The sequence below is a fragment of the Bos indicus x Bos taurus genome, chromosome 15 (genome assembly GCF_003369695.1).
Source record: "Bos indicus x Bos taurus breed Angus x Brahman F1 hybrid chromosome 15, Bos_hybrid_MaternalHap_v2.0, whole genome shotgun sequence".
In the NCBI taxonomy this organism is placed as follows: domain Eukaryota; kingdom Metazoa; phylum Chordata; class Mammalia; order Artiodactyla; family Bovidae; genus Bos; species Bos indicus x Bos taurus.
The window spans coordinates 75,373,200-75,395,545 of NC_040090.1; the positions used below are offsets into that span (position 1 = coordinate 75,373,200).

General features: G+C 36.0%; 1 protein-coding gene across 4 annotated transcripts in view; it reads left to right on the forward strand.

Moving 5' to 3' along the window:
* The window catches only part of CNTN5 (contactin 5), a 1,679,852-nt gene that overhangs the window by 1,494,285 nt on the left and 163,221 nt on the right, over positions 1–22,346 (forward strand). For all 4 annotated transcript variants that reach the window (XM_027563907.1, XM_027563903.1, XM_027563906.1 and 1 more), the window contains 2 exons: positions 3,426–3,553; positions 5,859–6,034. In XM_027563907.1, the coding sequence (XP_027419708.1) occupies positions 3,426–3,553; positions 5,859–6,034 (304 nt within the window). The remainder of the gene's footprint in view (positions 1–3,425; positions 3,554–5,858; positions 6,035–22,346) is intronic.

Sequence of the window (22,346 nt, forward strand, 5' to 3'; positions counted from 1 at the left end):
GCAAAGAATATAATCAATCTGATTTCGGTGTTGACCATCTGGTGGTGTCCATGTATAGAGTCTTCTCTTGTGTTGTTGGAAGAGGGTGTTTGTTATGACCAGTGCATTTTCTTGGCAAAACTCTCTTAGTCTTTGCCCTGCTTCATTCCCTATTCCAAGGCCAAATTTGCCTGTTACTCCAGGTTTTTTTTGACTTCCTACTTTTGCATTCCAGTCTCCTTTAATGAAAAGGACATCTTTTGGGGGTGTTAGTTCCAAAAGGTCTTGTAGGTCTTCATAGAACCGTTCAACTTCAGCTTCTTCAGCATTACTGGTTGGGGCATAAACTTGGATTACTGTGATATTGAATGGTTTGCCTTGGAAACAAACAGAGATCATTCTGTCATTTTGAGATTGCATCCAAGTACTGCATTTTGGACTCTTTTGTTGACCATGATGGCCACTCCATTTCTTCTGAAGGATTCCTGCCCTCAGTAGGAGATAAAATGGTCATCTGAGTTAAATTCACCCATTCCAGTCCATTTCAGTTCGCTGATTCCTAGAATGTCGACATTCATTCTTGCCATCTCTTGTTTGACCACTTCCAATTTGCCTTGATTCATGGACCCGACATTCCAGGTTCCTATTCAATATTGCTCTTTACAGCATCGGACCTTGCTTCTTTCACCAGTCACATCCACAGCTGGGTATTCTTTTTGCTTTGGCTCCATGCCTTCATTCTTTCTGGAGTTATTTCTCCACTGATCTCCAGTAGCATATTGGGCACCTACTGACCTGGGGAGTTCCTCTTTCAGTATCCTATCATTTTGCCTTTTCATAGTGTTCATGGGGTTCTCAAGGCAAGAATGCTGAAGTGGTTTGCCATTCCCTTCTCCAGTGGACCACATTCTGTCAGATCTCTCTACCATGACCCACCCATCTTGGGTGGCCACACGGGCATGGCTTAGTTTCATTGAGTTAGACAAGGCTGTGGTCCTAATGTGATTAGATTGACTAGTTTTCTGTGAGTATGGTTTCAGTGTGTTTGCCCTCTGATGCCCTCTCGCAACACGTACCATCTTACTTGGGTTTCTCTTACCTTGGGCATGGGGTATCTCTTCACGGCTGCTCCAGCAAAGCGCAGCCATTGCTCCTTACCTTGGACGAGGGGTATCTCCTCACTGCCGCCCTTCCTGACTTTCAACGTGGGATAGGTCCTCGAGGCCCTCCTGTGCCCGCACAGCCATGGCTCCTTCGACATGGGGTTGGTGCTCCCAGCCACCACCCCTGGCCTCGGGCATGGGGGCGTGGGGTAGTTCCTCCTGCCTGCCGCCCCTGGCCTCGGGCTTGTGGCGTGGGGTATCTCCTCTCAGCCGCCGCCCCTGACCTCAATAGCCAGACATTATAAGGTTAATTGCATACATTGTCTTTTCTATTTTTTTTTCTTTTCTAAAAAAAAAAAAGTTTATCTGATAAGGATTTGCAACTTCAACCAGTAGACAGGCTTTTGGTTAAATGACACTGCCAATTGACAGATTAAAAACATCATGATATTTAAAATTCTTCATCCTCCAAATGGATCAGTGGCCTAAAGTACAGGAGTGTTCATAAACTATCTTTGTAATATATTGCCTTCTGTCAGTGAGAAAGGACTTATCTTAAATCAAGAGTTGAAATACTGCCAGTATCTAAGATACATTTATTTCTTTAAAGGTGGTAATTTTTTAAGCCAAACTTCTCCCCTGCTAGATTAGAATTTACATCAGTAAGTAAAATCCAGACATATTTAAGATATTAACAATCTTGCAAACTGTAGTAATTTAGCTGTATTTAAATAAAGTGTGTCATTAGTACAAGAGAAGACTGGTTTGTTTATAAAAAATATAATTTTTGCTTTCAAATACATCTTTTTGTAACGTGCATATTTCTGTTACTAAAATGGAATAAATACATTATATTCTATCTTTATAGAAACAGTCCTAAATAATAAACAGAATTTTTCATTGACCATCCTAAATAGATGGTATATCTTTAGAGACCAGTGTTCTTACCAAATGTCTCATTAATATCCCTTCTAGACATAAATTACAGTCAAATCTTCTATTCCTAGTTTGGCTTGCTTCTAAATTTGTCTCCCTTGTCAACACACTGTAAATCAAATTTGATCCATATTGAAAGCAGTATAATGTTTTTAAAGTGGTTTCTTTATGGATGACAATGTCAGGAAAATTAATAATCAATATTCAGCAGCCTAGAATTTAATCCAATTGTTAAAATTTCAATACTGTCCTTAGCCCTCAGTTCTGGATTGATTGGCAAAATTGAATACTAATTTAAAAACAACATATAGGATGTTGACTAAACAGAATTAGCCATTATTCTTATACCTTAAATAGTTTAATGTTTTCATGATGCCATGGAATAAACTATTCTTTTCAGAACCAGGAAAATCCAATTTTAGAATTTTAAGTTTGGTGAGAGCTTTGGTTTTCTACCAAAAGTAGCACAGACTTCTTTCCTAAAAGAAGGCAGTCTAAATTCTAGTGGCATATCAAATAAATCACGATAGCCATCCCTGCTATGCCTAAGGTTGCTTCAGTAGGCTGATGCACTGGTGAAATAACAGATTATATTTCAGGAGCATACAAGGGAGAAAAGGACAGAAATTCTAATTAAGTTTGAAATCTGTATATTTCTGGAATGATGAATACACAGGAGAATATGGTAATCCAGAATGTCAATCTCATTTTCACTAAACTTCTAAAATTTTTAATAATACTCTAATTTCTCACCTTCATATAAGACTCAAGGTCCACTTATAATAAAGGTCTCAAAAGAGCCCAAAGGCAAACTCAGATATCACATTTTTCTGTTTGAAAAGTGCAGTGTGAGCAGTCCAGGTTCCAGGATTCAGGTTTCATTGTCACGCCCTTGCTACACAGGTTGCAGTGCAAAGAAACCACCATAAATCATCTCGAGGCTGTATACAATTAATTTTACGTTCTGTGCTTGTCCTCCTCTATGTTTTATGCTATTTCTTCTGATATTTGATTTTTGAGGTCATTCTTGGTTTGAGGTGAAATACCTCAAGCTTAATATTAAAATATCACTGGGTGTTATTATAGTATAAGTTTTAATAACAAAATTCAGGGTCACCTTTTTTTCCACAAGTTTTAAAATGAATGTCATAAATGTGTCCAAAGAAAACCTGTAACTCCCTAACCCTTTTAACTATAAGAAGGTATTATGTGGGTTTACTATATAATTTTTTGAAGGGCAAAATATTTCTACTCTCCCTGCATGTTTTCACAATGATCTTTATCTTATTTATTATTACCTTGGAAGTGGTTTCAGACTTCATCAGAGTTTCTTACCACTTAGATGATTTGAAGTAAAGCAGGAAAAAAAAAAAAAAAAAAAAAAACACCCTTTTTAATGATTTTCAGAATAGCTATTCTTCCAGACGGGAGTCTCCGGATCCTAAATGCTTCTAAATCAGATGAGGGAAAGTACATTTGCCGAGGGGAAAATGTCTTTGGCTCTGCTGAAATCACAGCTACAGTATCTGTAAAAGGTAAGAAAATGTGATGAATTTTCTATAAGCATAGTTTCATGGCCTTATCTGAAAGAGAATAAATGTAACATGCATGTATGTGTGTTTGCTTGTATATGTGCACATGCTTCTGTTGATGAAATCTAATTGCAAATTAAGGACAAACACAGTCAAATTGTCCCTTTCCGTTATTTAGGGGACTGTGAAGAAAGGAACATATTATTGGTAGAAATTTAAGTATTTTGCTTTGAACAAAATATGTGGGAGGGTAAAGAGAGCTTTCTGAAGTTTTAGTTGGTATCTCAAAAATTTCAAGTATGCCAGCAGAATAAAAATATTTTCCTCAACCAAGATTAATTTTAGCATCAATCAGTAATGCTGCTGTGTTACCACTTCAACTGGGAATTTGGGGCAAAAAAGAGAAGCAGAAAGAGGATATGAACATGTGCTGTTGGAGTATGCATCAGATGAAGCAACACCAGAGCTACTCTTTGATGTCGACATCAGTGGAACTTTTTTATACACTGTCCTTTTTCAGTATTATAAATGTTACTGCTTAAATGTTTCTGTTAGTTTTCTAGTTCTAAAGTGAACTAGATTTCAAATCTAGAACCCTCTTTTGAGACTACTTGTCAAATTATAAGAAAATCTCCTGTCTTAAACACTGTCTTCATTTGGCAAAGGAATGCTTTTCACAACAAAGTACATCACTTGCTTTTTTCCATTTGTGCATATAGTATACAGTGAATCATACTTTGGCCACAAAAGTATAAAATTTTACTTTTTCTCTTTTTTAGAAGTAGAAATACAATTAAAATAGCCAACATTCTGATATTTTAGAAAAGAGGCAAACATCCACGGAAGAAAAGAACATAATTTTTAAAATGCCTCCACTTATACAGCATACATTACTGGAACACAATTCAGTCTTCGAGTTTGAGTCTCATTCTTAGTGTGTGTTAAATAATCTTTTCCATAGTGAGGCAAGGCAGAATTCACAGACTTTTTCATTTAATAATAGCAAAAATGCTTTCTGTTAATTATGAGTTAAGTGGAATGTTTAGTTACTCAGAACATTCCAGTTGTCACAAAGTTTAAACTGCAGTATGCTGTGATTATCTGTCCTCTCTGATGAAGCCAGAATTTAGAATGCCACACAGAATATCTGAGTTCCATAATGTTAATATTTATAGTGACATTCCTTTCCTGGTGTCGCTCTTTCCTCTCAGAGACTCCTTAGAAGGAACTTATCAACGGTTAACAATGGTGCTTCATCAGACTATGCTATTGCAAACAATAGAGCTGGAATAGGAAAATTAGGCTAATTTTTAGTCATTTGTGCCAGGCGTCTTGAGTCATGTACAGTCAGGAGTCTAATTAGGAAAAAAGAAAAAATCAAAGTCCTGTCTTCATCATCCCCCTACTTATTCAAATATATATAAATATATATATACATAATTATATATCATATTGCATGCATTTGATCATTAGCTTATTATATATATATAATATATATATATATATCATATTGCATGTATTTGATCATTAGCTTAAATATCCCTTAGATGTACAGTTGGTATTAGCATTTATTGGTTTAAAGTTGCTCTATATCCAGTAAAAATATATCTATCTTTTAAAAATTAAAGTGGATCATTAGTTAGTATAAACATTTTTTTCTTAAAAAAATTCTATTCACCATTTTGCCTTTGTTTAGATCTCAGTCAAAGCAGCTATTGGAGGTGATAGTTTATAATCAGCCAGAGGTGCCTCTTCTACTCCTCTACTTACAAGAAGGTTTTGTAAACTACAAAGAAAATACAAGTTGGTACCGTAGCAGTAGTAGTATAGTTTCATCTTTGTTAAGATAGTCATTTGAAGGGAGGTTCTTCCTATACCCCTTAAAGAAGTGAACTTGCTTGAATTATTTTTCCTTCGATGTGGGGCTTTTTTTTTTTTAAGTGTAAAAATCCTTTCTATACTTGATGATCCTTAAAGGTGGACAGGGAAGCTACAGAGTCTTTTTTCTAATACTTCGCCTTCCAGGATGCCAAATGCTATTACTAGTTGTATAGTCTTCCCTCTTTTTCATCAAGCTGACTTGTTAATAGGAATAGTGACTTTTAAATCATCAGTTCCCTACAAATACCTAGTAAAATACCCTAAATACAATAAAAGATATTTCAATTAATAATAGTTTATTAAAAGATACATATCTGGAGCAACTATGTTACATAGATTCCCTGTTTAATTTTTCTCTATTATTTAAAATACAGAATGCAGGGGAAAACTATGTGCTATGCTAATTAATGTATTTTTATTTCTATAGAACCTACAAGAATAGAGCTTACTCCTAAAAGAACAGAGTTAACAGTGGGAGAAAGCATTGTCCTTAATTGCAAAGCAATTCACGATCCTAGCTTGGATGTCACTTTCTACTGGACACTGAAAGGACAGCCTATTGATTTCGAAAAGGAAGGTGGACATTTTGAAAGCATCAGGGCCGTAAGTTAACACAATTTTGTTCTTTGAATAATAATACTTTTAGAAATTTAGAATCAAATGTAAAAATTTTCTTATTGATGAAATGTTTAGGAAAAAGTTCAAATTACTTTTTATTTCATTATTCTCTGTTATGTTAAACTGAGAGTAATATTTATTTAAAACTTCCCAGTAAGAAATTGGAAATACTTCATTATGCAAATTTGGTTTTTTGCAACTTGTATTCATTTGATTAGTACTGTCCATATTTATACCTTACTTCTCAAATATTATGTAGCTACATCAGCTGACTAGTATTATTTAAAGCATTCTTAGTAATTATGATACAATAAATAAGTGAAATAAGAATGCTTGCTCTTGAAGAAATAGTAATGCTTGGAGATTCTTTAATCTCTCACAAACTACAGAATTTAAACTTGCAACCCAAAATCAGAAATGCTGTAACCTTAGATAAACATTAACAGACATGCTCATTTTTCAACTGCCAAATCTTTTCCTGTAATATCTTCTATTGTATGTCTACTAAATGAAGTAAGACACCTTTTTAACCAAATCCTATAGTACCATCACAGTGTCTTAACTCAACAGAGAACTGGAAAAAAGATCTTTTCTCCACACTGGCTTGTTTAAGACACAAAAGAGTGACACAGAGGGGGAGAAAGATGATGGAACTAGAGTGGCAGAGAGACTCTGGCTGGGATATCCCTTCAATAGTGGCAGAAGAGGTGGATCCAAATGCAATTTATGCCTGAAAATCCAATTTAAAATGCTGCCACATGCTTATGAATACCAGTTTATCCTTCTCTAAACACTGTATGAAGCACTGGAAAACCACAGCTCTGGTGAGCCCAAACATAAAAAAAACTGTTTGGATTGAATTTTATTTTAAAGGTAATGAGATACAATGGGGAAAGTCCTAGACCCAAAGTCAGGAAATTTCTGGATCAAGTTCCAGCTCAATCCTTAATCAGCTATGTAACACAAATCCAGTCACTTGACCTGCCTGGGCATTGACCGCATAGGGAACTAAAGTAAGGCAGTTGGGCCAGAGAATTTCTAAGACCCCCTCTCACTCTAGAATTTGACAAATTTATATTAGGAGAAAAGTAAGAATGAACTTTATTGCATTTTTCAATGCAAACAAAATTAAACATTTTCTTCTAACTTATTCTTTCATTCTGATTTATTTTTAATTAATGAGAGAGACTGCATAAATAAGAAATAATTACCAACTGTATTATTCACATTTCATTAAATAAATTAATTTTAATTAGCAATGGTTATGTTATATACAAAACTTATTGATCATGTTAAACTCATTTCCCTCAAATTTGTGATTTTCATTTACCTTGAGTTGATCATTTCTTCAAGACTGTGAGCAAATTTTATGCTATGAATGTCATAAAATAAAACCAGAAAAATATGACATTAAAATGTTACATTTGAAAACAACAAATACTCCAAAAAATATACCTTCTAAGGATTTTCTGTAAACAATTATTTTGAGTGATCAGACACATAAAGGTATGTCTAAAATGAATTTTCACTTCATAGAAGCAGGTGCTTTCTTTATTTTAAAATATCAATCAATAAATGGTCTTGGTACAATTATGTGAATTCTTGTTTTTCTCTCTTAGATATCCACATTAGTTTCATATCCATTTATTTGTATCAATAAATACCTTTAATCCTTTTCATAAGGTTGGCGATTAATAACACCTGCTCTATCTCTCTTTGTACATATGTTGTTCTTGCCCTTGAGAAGTACAAAATTGACTCCCTGCTCCATGCAAACTCATATTGCTTTAAGCCATTATAAATTAGGCTCAGTTTGTAGACAGGGATAATAAACTATAGAACAGAAAAATAGAGCAAGTTATTATATTGAGAAGAAAGAAAAATATTTAGCTTTAAGATCATCTAGGATTTATCGCTTTAGTATATTTAGAAAAAAATCATAGTTTTTTTTTTTTTTATTTTTACTTTTTAAAGTATTTAGAAGCTTCAAAACGACAAGGTCTAAAAGAAATAGTCTATTCCCCTTCTCCGAATATCCTCAAAGACTGATTGGGTCCTGGCTGGCTTTAAGGGCATACCTGAGAGAGAATCTGATTTTGTGACTTTGAAAAGTCAGAGGGAAAAAGAAAAGCATTCTTTTTCCATCCTGCCTTTCTCCTTGTGAAATAATACATCTGAGAAATAACATGTTTCAGAAGGAGGGATGAAAGAGTTATAAAGAAGCGAGATTTGGGAAGGCCTCTGAACGTGTGGAAACCTTCTGTTTGAGAAGTCAGTTGAAGACTCTGGGACAAGAGGGCAGGCCAGGGCTCAGAGGAAAGACTGGTGGGGTGGTCTGTGGCTTGCTTGTGTGTCAGAAGAGAGCCACTAAGGAGAGCTTAAGGATCTAGGTTGGCCCAGCAGAGTAGGAAGTCCAACAGGATTTGGGATTTAGGCAGGAAAAGAGTATGCCTTTGACTGGAGAAGTCTCTACATTAACTGCCCTGGGCTAACCCACCAGTGGGTGATTGAATGAAGACGAATCAGAAGAGAAAGGGGGAGATAGGTGTATTTTTAAGCACATTAACACTGCATAGTGTCAGATGAATCAACCAATCTTTGAAAAAAAACAAAAAGATACCAACTGTGTTGATTTTTTTCCATTTTGTAATGCCAAAATACAGCTTCATGAAGTCCTCTACTTTTCAACCAGTCACAGTGATGTCTTTTATACACAGCCACTGGTTTGCAGACAAAGCTCTATGTAAAATGTTACGTGTAGCTTTTATAACACGTATAGGCAAGGTATAATTATGTTGTAAATAAAATAGTGCATTTGAACTGCATTTCAAGAGAGTGAATAAATAAACATATCATCACATCAGGTTAAAAGAATAATAGCTATTGCTTTGAAATCTATAATGAAAATGCTTCTATTTCTCTTGCCTCTTTACTTTGGCCATGTTTTACAAACCCAGCAATTTGACTGATTTTTGGAGTGAATCCATTACTGAAGCCTTTGTTGAAAGGGTCCAAACTAAATCAATTAGTCTGTAAACATTTGATCCAATTAACCCAAATCACATTTTGGCAATGATATGAGCTAACAGAAGGTAGCAAGTTAGTGAGGCTATTCTTAAGATTCACTTTAGATTCAATTTTACAAGCTAAGTGTTGTGGAGGATCCAAGCTAAAAGACATGACCCTTCTCCTCTAAAAGAACACAGTTTAATGGGACAGGCAGCTAGAAATCTTCTATCAGAGGGCTATCACTGGGGAGCTCTACATATTGCTGGCAGGAGGACTTGGTACTCGAACTGGATCTGGACTGTTAAGATTTTGTCAAGAGGTTGTGAGGAGAAACTGCATTTCAGACAGAGTGAGCAGGTGAAGCAAAGGCAAAGCAGAGAGCTCAGAGCATCTCTCAGAACAGTGAGGAACCATAGTCCTGATGGTATAGTGAGGATGCAGAGTAGAGGATAAGGCAATATTTGTTGGATGCGTTTAAAGGTGAACAGCAGAGTCCTCATTGTTAAACTGATTTCGAGCGATGGAATCTGGATTGTATTTGGGATACAGCAGGGAGCCGTGTGACTCAGATTTGTTCTTTAGGAAGATAATTCTGACAGCCTTGTGGAGCAGGGGTTGAATAGCTTGCCAACTTTACATTCATCCCAGGCAGGTTAAGCAGAGGTTGGGGCTTGCCAGGTGCAGTGGTAAAAAATCTGCCTGCCAGTGTAGGAGACACTGGAGACACAGGTTTGATCCCTGGGTCGGGAAGATCCCCTGGAGAAGGAAATGGCAACCTACTCCAGTATTCTTGCCTGGGAAATCCCATGGACAGAGGAGCCTGGTGGGCTATAGTCCACAGGGTCACAAAGAGTCTTACGTGGCTGAGCGCTCACGTGCACACGCATGCACAGACACACACACACACACACACACACAGGTTACAATGAGACATTGACCATTAAAAGCAACTGCCTCAAATAACCACTCAGTTATCAAATAAAGCATTTGCAACGGTGCTTTGACACAATTGTTTTTGAAACAGTTATCTATGTTGGTTAGAGATTTTAGAGACTCTCTTAATAGTCTCAGGGTGTCTCAACAGCCCCTAAACATGGTCATTTGACTCCAAAGCCACAATCTTAATGGAGAACTGTGCTGGCACATTGTTCTTCAGAGACTTGAAATTCCTAATTATTCATTCAAGATGTAAGCTAGTTTTAATCTTTACAATGCATAAAGATCATTTGCACTGATCATGGAAGCCTGTAATTTTGCTCTTTGGGGGACAGAGAAAAAAGCCAAATATTTGTGATCAGGAAAGCTGGCCAAAGAATTACCTTTTTCATTGTGAACTCTCCAAATGTGATAAACTGCAACAAAATGGGCAACCAAATCAAAGTGCACTATTTGAATGGTCCTTTGTATTTACTCGATGCTCTGATTATAACAATATACTCAGGAAAGCAGACTAGGGATGCTCAATCCCATTTTTTAAATGCAGAAACAGAAGCATAAGACTTTTCCAGGCCACATGAATACTAAATTGGGTTAATGATATTAAATACACTATGATCTTTAAAAGGCATTATGCTGATTCTCAACGTTTAGCCTTTCCACATTCATTGACCTTTTCATGTTCAGCCCTTGTCTATAAACTGTGGGAAATAAAAATAAAAGAAAGATTTTGTTCTGGTCTCTATTAAATGTTAAAATGACATAGAAAATAAAGTAACTAAAAAAATATGCCATAAGAAAGCAATTACTATTTCTTAAATTACAGTCAAATATTTTTGGAGACCATAAAGGAGATTAATGTGAATTTTTTAAATCATTGTGGAGAAAAGTGAAGAAAGCAATTAATTTAGCACCTACTATATGTTAAGCATTCAGCTTTATTTATATGTGTGTGTATATATATAAACAGTGAATTAAACCAACCAAGCCTATATATGCATAGGCTTCCCAGGAGGCACAGTGGTAAAGAATCCACCTGCCAATTCAGGAGACCCAAGAGACATTTAGGCGTGCTCACTGGATCAGGAAGATGCCCTGGAATAGGAAATGGCAACCCACTTCAGTATTCTTACCTGGAAAATTCCATGGACAGAAGAGCCTGGTGGACTGTAGTCCATAGGGTCGCAAAGAGTAGGACATGACTGAGCACACATGCACACATTAATGCATTTTATGTGTAAAAGTGAAAGTCACTCAGTCCTGTCAGCCTCTTTGAGACCCCATGGACTATACAGTTCATGGACTTCTCTAGGCCAGAATACTAGAGTGGGTAGCGTTTTCTTTCTCCAGGGGATCTTCCCAACCCAGGAACTGAACCCAGGTCTCCAGCATTTCAGGCAGATTCTTTAGCAGCTGAGTCATCAGGGAAGCCCAAGAAAACTGCAGTGGATAGCCTATCCCTTCTCCAACGAATCTTCCCCACCCAGAAATCGAACCAGGGTCTCCTGCATTGCAGGAGGATTCTTTACCAGCTGAGCTTATGTGTACATACACACAGTAACTCATCATTCCTCATAACAATTGTATAAATATTATTTGGGAAGAATGTGCCTTCTGACCTTGACCTCAGAGGATGATTAGCATTAGGATAGGAAAAGAAGAAAGAGAAAGACAGTCTTAGGTGGGAAAATATATTGTATCTCAAGGTTACAAGGGATCCTGGGAATTACTGAGTTTGTCCTAGGCTGATATATGGATTCCTCATCACTATCATCAGTATTCACTGCAATCCCTTTAGTGATGAGGAACTCACTCCTCTGAAACAGTCCATTCCATACCAACCAGATGATCTGAATGTCAGAAAATTGAAAAGTAGGAGTGATTATGATAATCTGTATGGCACACATAGGAATCATAAGGTAATATGCCTGCTTCATATCCCTGGTGTTTGTGGAGTGTTAGGTAGGTAAAGGGGGCCAGAATATAAACTCCTTGTTACCTCAGGATTTTTCATTAGCTGAAAGTCCTAGCCTATGCCAGTCTTCTTATTATGGTTACTTTTGTTCCTAGTTTATCTTCTTAGGAATTAACACCTATTTCCTAAGGAGTAAAAGTCTCAGAATAGAAAACAGTAAGTACTCGACTGGCACCATTCTCTTTCCTGATGGATAAATATAAAAATGAATGAAATCACTGGATATGCTTCCAAGGTTTACTCACGCACAAAGCACTTAGGACTGAGAGAGCATCTGCTGCATCCGCTTCTTCAGCATGTTAGCAGGTGTAAGTCTTGAAGGCAATTCATAACTAATCAGAAAATGTATGAAAAGCAGAGGGTCAACAAAGTCACACGTTCTCTTTGGCTCATTCAGCTCAATAGTAATATTCAAACTTCCAAGTAGTATGGCCTCCTAGACGCTTAGCCCTACCCCTGCCTGCATGGAAAAGGGCTTGTTCTCCCTCATCACTCGGTTTCTTGCCTCCTGGATATTTGTCTTGCTCTGAATCCTGATAATTCACCAGGCTGTTGTACTGTGGTAGCTCAGATGGTAAAAAAATCTGCCTGCAATGCAGGAGACTCTGGTTTGGTTCCTGGGTCAGGAAGATCCCCTGGAGAAAGGCCTGACAACCCGCTCCAGTATTCTGGCCTGGAGAATCCCCATAGACAGAGGATCCTGGTGGGCTACAGTCTATGCGGTTTCAAAGAGTCAGACATGACTAAGAACGGCACACAGCACAGCTGTACTCTGTTGTGATCCTTTGACTGCTACACGTTTGCTTTGTAGCAGTTCCTCCCAGTCTTTCATCTAATTTAACAAAGAAATCACATTGTCATGTTAATAGGACAGAACAGAGTAATAACCAACCAAAGCTTGAGGCTAAAAAGAAGAGAGGTTACACTCAAAAGCCCTACAGTTTTCAGATCATTCCAGAAAGTGTACCACATCCACGCTCCCTTTTTGTCTGCATTAGAGAATATGCCTCCACCCACTCTCTTCTCAAAGTAGTGGTAGTCCTTGTAGCAAAAAAAGAAGGCGCAGGCTTCACTTTGTTCATTTAAAGGTAGTCTACCAAAACATACCTTCTGGGTATGGTATTATGGTGACCAGACAGAGTTTTTTGTTCAGTTAAAGCCTCCATTTTTGATACCAGCTTTACATAGTATTATGGATAATGCAAAAGTTAACAGTTTCTCTGCAGTGTGTTTTAGTGCAGAAATATAGGTTTTCCTTTTTCTGTTTGTTTTTTGAAACAGAGAGAGGGAAAATAAAGCTTCTTGTAGAGAAAGGCAATTTTAGTGTTGGCCATGCTGAGAAAAATCAGATCAATAGTCTCTGATCATGGAGAGGATAAAAGCACCATACTTCCCAGAGATTGTCATCAGAGCCAACTGAAATGCTTCAGGTTATTGGCTTGGGAAAAGTAGGCAGTGAGAAATAAAAAACACTCCATTACCTCTTAATAGAATTTGCTTTCGCAGATTGTAGTGAGGTGAAAGTCACTCAGTCATATCAGACTCTTTGCGACCACATGGATACAGTCCATGGAATTCTCCAGGCCAGAACACTGGAGTGGGTAGTGTTTCCCTTCTCCAGGGGACCTTCTCAACCCGGGGATCAAACCTAGGTCTCCCGTGTTTCAGGCGGATTCTTTACCAGCTGAGCCACAAGGGAAGGCCGAGAATACTGGAGTGGGTAGACTATCCCTTCTCCAGCAGATATTTCCAACCCAGGGTTCCTAGATTGTAAACTCCAAATATTAAATATGCTTTAGCTGACTAACTCCTGAAATTAAGACTCCATATTGTTCCCTTTGGAAGTTTGTTTCTTTCCAAAATTATTTTTCCATTTCATGCAAATATTAGCTCAGTCTAGATTTATAAAATGCTGCATTCCTCTTGGTTTTGTTTTTTTTTTTTAAACTCAATCAAAGAAAAATTTAATCCTGAATGAAGTCCCTCTGTCTTTGGCAACGTGATCATTGGTAGGCCCCAGTAAGTTTTTCAACCACTGTGATTGCAACCTTGACCCAAAGCCTGATTTATTTCAGTTGTGTTTATTAAGCCAAATTCTTACCAAATTCTAAGTCATTTTCAATAGTGAATTACTTCCTTAGACTTATTAAATGTCTTTCTAACATGTGTAACAAATTTATAATATAAATTTTCATGCAAAATAACCCTCCAAATATTTTGAGTTTCAGTTCAGAATTTCTATTGCATTCATTCATTATTTCTCTAAATTTCTATTAGTTATGCTGTAATTGTGCATGGAAGAATAATCAATGGATCTTGACTCTAGAACATCTTCCCTATCCTAATCTGACAGAAATTTTTATTTACATATTTTAAATTATAAATTTATTTATTTTATGAGACACCAAAAATCTTTATTAATTATATATGTACTAATCAGTTTAGAATGAATAAATGAATTAGTAAAGTATCAAATGTTCAAGTCAAGTTACTGAAATGATTGCCTAAATTATCTTCAGAACCTAATACACATCTTTTCTCAATGCTCTAATTTCACATATCATCAGTGTTTACTTTTATTTCTTAAAAGGCCACTATTTAAATCCTGATAATTTTCAAAAATAACTCTCTCCCCTTCCTGTTTTCTTGTATTCCTTTCCCATTCATTATTTGCATTGATCCAGGGCTGATTCAAATAAATTGGCTTAGGAAGGATAACTAATTGTGTCAACTACTTGAGGATACCAGAGGCCATTGTCGTAGATGTTATGGAGTGTTGCTCAGATTCCCCTTTCAAGACTGCGGCACTCTTTCCTTAAGCCACAGAATGTGAGTCCCTCTCTGGGAATGGCCATCCAGTCAAAGAGAGTTTCCTGGCCCTAATTATGCCCCACCCCCAGCCCATAACCAAGGGTAGGGGTGATGAATGCATGTGCATGGTGTGTGCTAAGTTGCTTCCTTTCTGTGACTGTATAGACTGTAACCTGCTAGACTCCATGGTCCATGGAATTCTCTAGGCAAGAATACTGGAAAAGGTTGCCATGCACTCCTCCAGGGAATCTTCCCAACCCAGGAATGGAACCCCCATTTCTTAAGTCTCTTGCTTTGTCAGGGAGATTCTTTACCACTAGTGCCACCTGGGAAGTCTGACGAATGCATCACTGAAACTCTCTCAGTCGTGTCTGACTCTTTGCATCCCCATGGACCATACAGCCCATGGAATTCTCCAGAATACAGGAGTGGGCAGCCTTTCCCTTCTTCGGGGAATCTTCCCAACCCAGGAACGCAGGTCTCCTGCATTGCAGGTGGATTCTTTACTAGCTGAGCACACAGGGAAGCCCAAGAATACTGTCTCCTGCCTTGCAGGCAGATTCTTTTCCAACTGAGCTGTCAGGGAAGCCCTGATGAATGCGTAGGGATGCTTAAAAAGGCCAAGTCTCTTGCCTCAAAGGAGGACAAATCTGAAGGGTGTCTCAGCTACAGAGCTCTTGTGGAATAAGCTGAGGCCTTTATCATGACTGCTTCACAATTAAACGTCCCCTCTGCACAATTCTGCTTTCTTCATGTTCCCCATATGGCATTCCACAATGGAGTCTCCATCTCAGAGTCTGCTTCTCTGAAACCCTGACCAGGGTTCGACCTAACACACTCAAAGCAAGCATGAGTAATAGTAAAAAGTAACAATGCTAATTTTTGTCCATTGAAGGCCTATTAAATAACTGACATCATGCTAAATTTTTCAAGCGTTATTTCTCTTACTTCCTACAAATATCCTATGATTTAGAGATTGGTTTTGTTTTTATTTTGTGTTTGACAGAAACAAAGACACAAATTCAGAAAGATAAATAGCTTTTTCAAATTTAAACAAGTGTTATATAGGAGAGATATTATTCATACTAATTCTGAACTGTAATATCACACTGTCTCTCAAAATAGTTGGTCAAACCTAGAGCATATATATAACTATTTGGGGAGATAAAATTTTAAATTTCTTTTTTTATCTCTGAATTCAATGTTAAATTATATCATCTTGTGAATAATGTAGATGAATATACTTCACCCATTTTATAATTTGTGGGTCAGTTATTCTCATTGCTGATAAGATTTTGACAAATTCATCTAAAGTCATTCACTCCTATACAGTTTTTTATTATATTTACAATATACAAGTTCTTTTTTCTAATATTTGCATATTTTACTATTATGAGCAATTTTATGGCCCTTTGCCAAAAATTTGCTTCTGTTATATAATGTAAAGGCAATCCTACCAGCCAGACTCTTCAACATTTAATCAGTTCAGAATAAATTTGAAACGGCTTTATTATCTGATTAAGACCTAAGTTAAAATATATAAATAGAATTTTATACCATTAAGATGTAAAATGTCCTTCCTCTCTCATGTGTTTTATTTCATTTGATTCCCACAATATTGTGAGACCGATGAATTATAAATAGATGAAGAAACTGAGCCCCAGGAAGGAAGAGGGGTTAAGTCCCTCACTACAGAGGTTCTGAGAATCCAGGAACATGGAGGGCACAGCCCCTATTGCCATTTAAGCTTTTCTGAGCTGAAAGCTTCATTGCCATGGAATCTAAATCTGGCTTTATGAGCAAAGATATGAAGAGCACAAACTAGCTGTAATTCTTCACTGTAGCATTTTAAAAATTAAGGACAGGAAGAGATTGTGTTTTTTCTCCTCAATCTTCCCTCTTTAACTAGTCAGCTCTGCTTATTTTTATCTTAGTTACTTGATCACTATTAAAACACTAAAATCATATGTTCTGTAAGATCAAAGCACCACATTTGTTGTGAAAAAATTTTTCCACAAACTTTACTGAGAATGAGTTTAAAAACATCTTAAAATATCCTACCACACTTGCTTCTTCATGTGTTCTGTGGGTGTGTTTTCCCATTAATTAACGCTCACTTCTCTAGCTGCTGCAATTGTTTCATTTTATAGTTTGAACCCCTTTTTATCAACTTCCCATTTTAGTCTTTTGAAAATACTCTCAAAATGAGTATGAGATGCAGTATATCCCATTTTTTTACTGCTGAAGATTAGGCAAAGAGTACAGAACATAAATTCCACATTTGAGACACTTTAAATCATTTGTTATTACTAAGTTACAGAAGGGTTGGTTTCATGTGAATTTTTGGCCACAAAAATCCAGTTTTCAAGTCATAGACTCATTAGGGGTTGAGAGTCTTCCCTCTTTTTCACCCCCAGTGCTTCCGGTTCTTCTATTATAACTTTTACATCCCTCTGACAGAGCAAGTAACAAAATCTACTGTAAATGTTGCTTGATTCTTTCATTCTAGCCTTTACATTTCTGCAAGTTCAGATGATGTTTATTTTCTGAACTCACACAGTAACTGTGCACACTCAAGACTAAATAAACATCTGTGAAGTTGATAAAGGAATCAGTGAAGGTAGGAATATATGAATCAAAAACTAGCCATTTAGACTAGACTGACTAGATTAAAAAAAAAATTGACTATAACATCTATCTAGACAGAATTTTTTCACTTTTTTTAACCAAGAAAAATTTCTAACTTCTATTATAAATATAGGAAATGCCAGTGATCAATAGTTTTGTTTTGCTTCACATGAACATCTAAATATCTTTGATATTGTGCTGAAAGTAATTGTTTTCTCTGGAAATAATAATCACAGGAGTTCTTAATAAAAGAGAAATACATGTGAATTCTAGCTATCTTGTTGAAGCAATGCTGACATGTTTCATAGATTTTTTTGTTATTTTAAAAAGAATGTCTTATATAGATGTAGTATCCAGGGGATCTAATTTAACCTACAGAGTGATGAAATGCATAGTACAATAAGGCCCTCAATACTAGAATTGTTACCTTGTTGGAATAATATATAACAAAAGATTATTCTTTTCAGTTTCTGAAAAGCTTGATAAATAAAAGGCTGTCTTTATACCCTTAATACCACATAAGGTTTAGGATTTTTATAAGCAAACATGGTTCAGTGTTTCATTTTGAAATACTATTGATATGTAAGTATTGTGTTTTCAACTGACTATTATTTCTCAAAGTAATTTTCAAAAAGATGGGTTTTTGAGAGGCCATTATTTTCAAGATGTCTTTGAAATTCTACCTTTATTTCACAATTTCTTTCTGCATCTGTTTTGTATTAAGTTCTAAAGACTGCATAAGTGTTATGATATGTTTAGCTTTAAGTTTTTCAAAATCCTGCAGTTTCTCTCATGGACTATTTTCATCATATTACAATATAAAACTGAATCTTAGGAGTCTAAAATTAATAACTCAATAGGTTACCTCTCAAAGATGTTTCTTCTCTTGAAAAAGGAGAAAGAGGAATTTTAAAAATAACTATTGAACTGTTATAATATCATTCACTTTCTTTCTTCATCTGGTATGCATTATAAAAGGTCAACTTAGAGAATTTGGAAAGCATGACATCATTATCTTTAAGGAATAATGGATAGTTTTATAGAATATTTATCAGTGTATAATAGATTAATTCTGAATTTATCTCAGATCCACAAAGATGTACTGAATACCTATATGTTAGCTACCTGTCCAGGAACTGAGGACTCTGTAGCAGTTATGTGAATACAGTTGAGAGGACTGCCTTTGGGGAGCTTTAAGTCTTACAGAGGAACAAACATATAAACCAACATGTAGCAAGAGCACTGCAAGAAGTATGTTCAAGGAACTCAGTCCAAGTAACACATCATCCAAGTGGTGGAAGAAGGGAAGACTTCCTAACCAAATAACATGTAAGCCTATGCTTAAAGGAGAAAAAGAGTATTTCAGGTAAAACAAGGAGAGGACATAGAAAGGTAGAAGGCAGTAAGGTAGAGACTAAGGACAAAGAAAATATGAAAAAGCCTACCAAATTCCAGTACGGTGATCTCATAGTCATAGCAAACCTCATCTAATATACTATGATCAGATTATCTTTTAAAGAAAGTTTTTTATATTGTCTGTAAAAGTTACATAGATGGCTAAGATCTTTGGCTTCAATTATAGCATGTTACATATCCTTAGCCAAAGTAAAGATACTAGATATTTTCAAATTAAATCCAGGGATAAATTGTTGCTTAGCATAGATATAATTTACATGTTGCTAGAAGCTCTCCATGGAGTACATAAAAAAGAAATTGACTATTATAGTGTTAAGATTCAATATTAAGGGTCATTGAGATAAAATCCTGAGAGACATGAAATAGTTTTTGTCAGAAGTTTGCTTCTTATTCTAGAAGCATCTGTAAGAATACAATGTAGTTTAAAAAGTCTGGGCCTTTCTTCTGCATTTTTTTCCTTTATTATATTATATATTTTTGAAAAAAAAGTAATCGTACTTATTTTGCTAACCATTGCCAGCACTTGGCATCATGCCTGGTAGATAAAATGTTTGCTAAATTATTTATCCTGTTCAGTTCAGTTCAGTCACTCAGTCATGTCTGACTCTTTGTGACCCCATGGACTGCAGCACACCAGGCTTTTCTGTCCATGACCAACTCTTGGAGTCTACTCAAACTCATGTCCATGGAGTTGGTGATGCCATATAACCATCTCATCCTCTGTCATCCCCTCCTCCTCCCACCTTCAGTCTTTGCCAGCATCAGGGTCTTTTCCAATCGGTCAATTTTATTTATTACATAAATGAATACTGTTTTCTATTCTTACATTTGGTTATTTTCTCATTTAGTTTCTCATCTGCTAAATTACCACATGAAAAAAGAAATATATCAATATCAGGAAAAATTTTAATACATTTATTCACTTTACACTTAAAGGTTACTTGTAGTATATATAGGACAATATCAGGACAGGGAATATATAGTTGAGTAAAGCATGGTATCTCCCTTCCAGAAGTCTTAATCTAGACAGAGTATTAAACAACTATTGAATGGAATAAGTGCTATAGTATTGAGACGTTATACTGTTGAAAGGGAGGGAAAAAAAAAAAAAAAACTCTGGAGGAGAAATTTGAATTGTTAACCAAGTATGTCATTGGGAGAAAAACTTGTTCTTAAGAATTAATATTCAGTTGATTTCAACTAAGTTTGCTACTAAAGGATAATTTATTAGCACAAGGTAAGGTAGTAACCTTTCAGATAATTTTTAACTAATCCTGCCTTGATTTTAAATCAATGCATTTTTTATTATACACATTACATGTCTATAAAACCAAAAAAATTAACCATTTTGAAGAAAAATTAGCTAAAATAATTTGGAATGCATTAATGGTGAAGATAGAGCACTGTACTAAAGAGTTCAAGGATTTCATATCAAGAAGCCTAACCAAAACTATAAGATACTACAGTTTATCCTTTTTAATTGCTGAGAACCCCACAAACAAATATAACATGCTGACAAAATTTGTTTTAAAATGCTTATTAAATATAGTGGTATCATTTCCTAAAAGTATCTCTGAAGCCTGCACTATAATTGCCGTTATCCATCACTTGAATAGTAAGGAAACCTGGAAGTGATATGCTTTGCTCACTATTCCTATGGCATCAACAATGATTCTAAACAGGCTACTGCAATGTCTCTGGTGTTTAAAATAACTAGCTCGTATGAGAGATGCAAGGATTTGAAGGAGAATGTTTCCATATGCCTTAAAGGCAGAAGAAATTAAGGATAATTTTTTCTTAGCTAAGTTTATTTTGGGGTTTTGCTCACATTGCTGTTTCCAACCATGCTTAATCTTATATCAAAATTCTGACTGGAATAATCCATTAGCCTGTTTTATTTTTATATTTTTGATATTGAGATATAAATATCTTAGGATAAAATTTCACAGTTTAAATATCCATGAATACCCCTTGCACATCTCCTATGTTCCTATTAATAACCATAGGAAAAGTATTAAGTAGTAGTAATTCTGAATATATACAGGTTACCATTAAACAATCAGTTTATACACATTTATAAAATATGTTATACAATCTATACAAATTAGTTTTTGCTGCAAAACAAATCACCCCAAAACTTAGTGGTTTCAAAGCCATTTATTTTGTTCATGATTCTATGGATTGGCAATTTAGGCTGAACTCAGCTGGAGGTCATCTGCTGGTCTTGGAAAGACTTATGCATCTGTCTTCAACTGCCAGCCAACTTCAAGGTACTAATGTGAGGAATCAGCTGGAACAACTACGGCAAATGGGTTGTGTGTTTCTCATCATCCATTAAGCTAGCCCAGACTTATTCACATGGAAATCTCAGGGTTCCAAGACACAAGAGTAGAATCATCATGGTCTAGGCTCAGAGTTTGCTCAATATCATTTCTGTCACTTTCTATTGGTGAAAACAAGTCATTCAGCCATATCATACTCAAAGGATGGGGAAACTGTGGGGAGGAACTGCAAAGCATTGAGGCCATTTTTGCCATCTACCTCCATCTGTTCTCCAGCCACAATTTTTTACAATTCTCTAACTTACGGCCCTCATGCAGGACCCACAAAAATCTCATTCAGTTATTGTTCTGATTTGTTTCAGTTAGCTTTTGCTACAAAACAAACTCCACAGAATTTATGATGCAATTCTATGGGTCAATAATTTGAGCTGGACGTGTTTTTTTTTTTCTATTGGTTTTAGTTGGGGTCCTTGATGCATCTGCAGTCAGCTATCAGGTCAGCTAGAAGTTGTTTGGGGAGGCAAAAGCCAGGATGGTTGTGTCTGCTCTAAGTGGTCTCTCATCCTACTTCAGGCTCACCAGGCTGTGCTCCGTGGTTGTCACAGGGCTTCAAAATAGCAATCTCCAATGCACACACGCATTGCAATCATCTGTCTGTTCTGTCTTTGCTAATGTCTCATTGACCAATGCAATTCACTTCAAGAGGCACAGTGAATGAGTGTAGGAGGGGGCTCCCCAAGGTATGAATTCAGGAAGGTATGAAAAATGCTGGGTTCATTATTGCACCAATCTACCACATAGGCTAAACAGTGTCAGATGATCCTAAACCTCAGTTATGGTATTTTTAAGGCTAAACTAAGTTAGATTTACATGCCGTGTTAAGTAGGGGGAAAAGGTCATCTGGGAAAATAATCATTTGCACAACACTAAAACTCAGTATGTGCTCTCACCTGCAACACAGACTGTGTCAACTCCTGACTAAATTAACCTGTCACTACTTTAATTGATCCCTTTTGTTGGATTCAGTCAGTTAAAGTACTTGATCTGGTTATTTTTCCATTTTATATGATTTGTGTTCTCTTTTTTTTAATGTTGGGAAAATTTAATCACTTTAATTTTTAGTAGAAATTTGGCAGCAGTTGTAAAGAAAAAAAATTAACAGAGACATATTTTGAACTAAAATTAATGAATTAATTTCAGAAAATAGCATATCCCAAAGACAATGATATGATATTTGCTA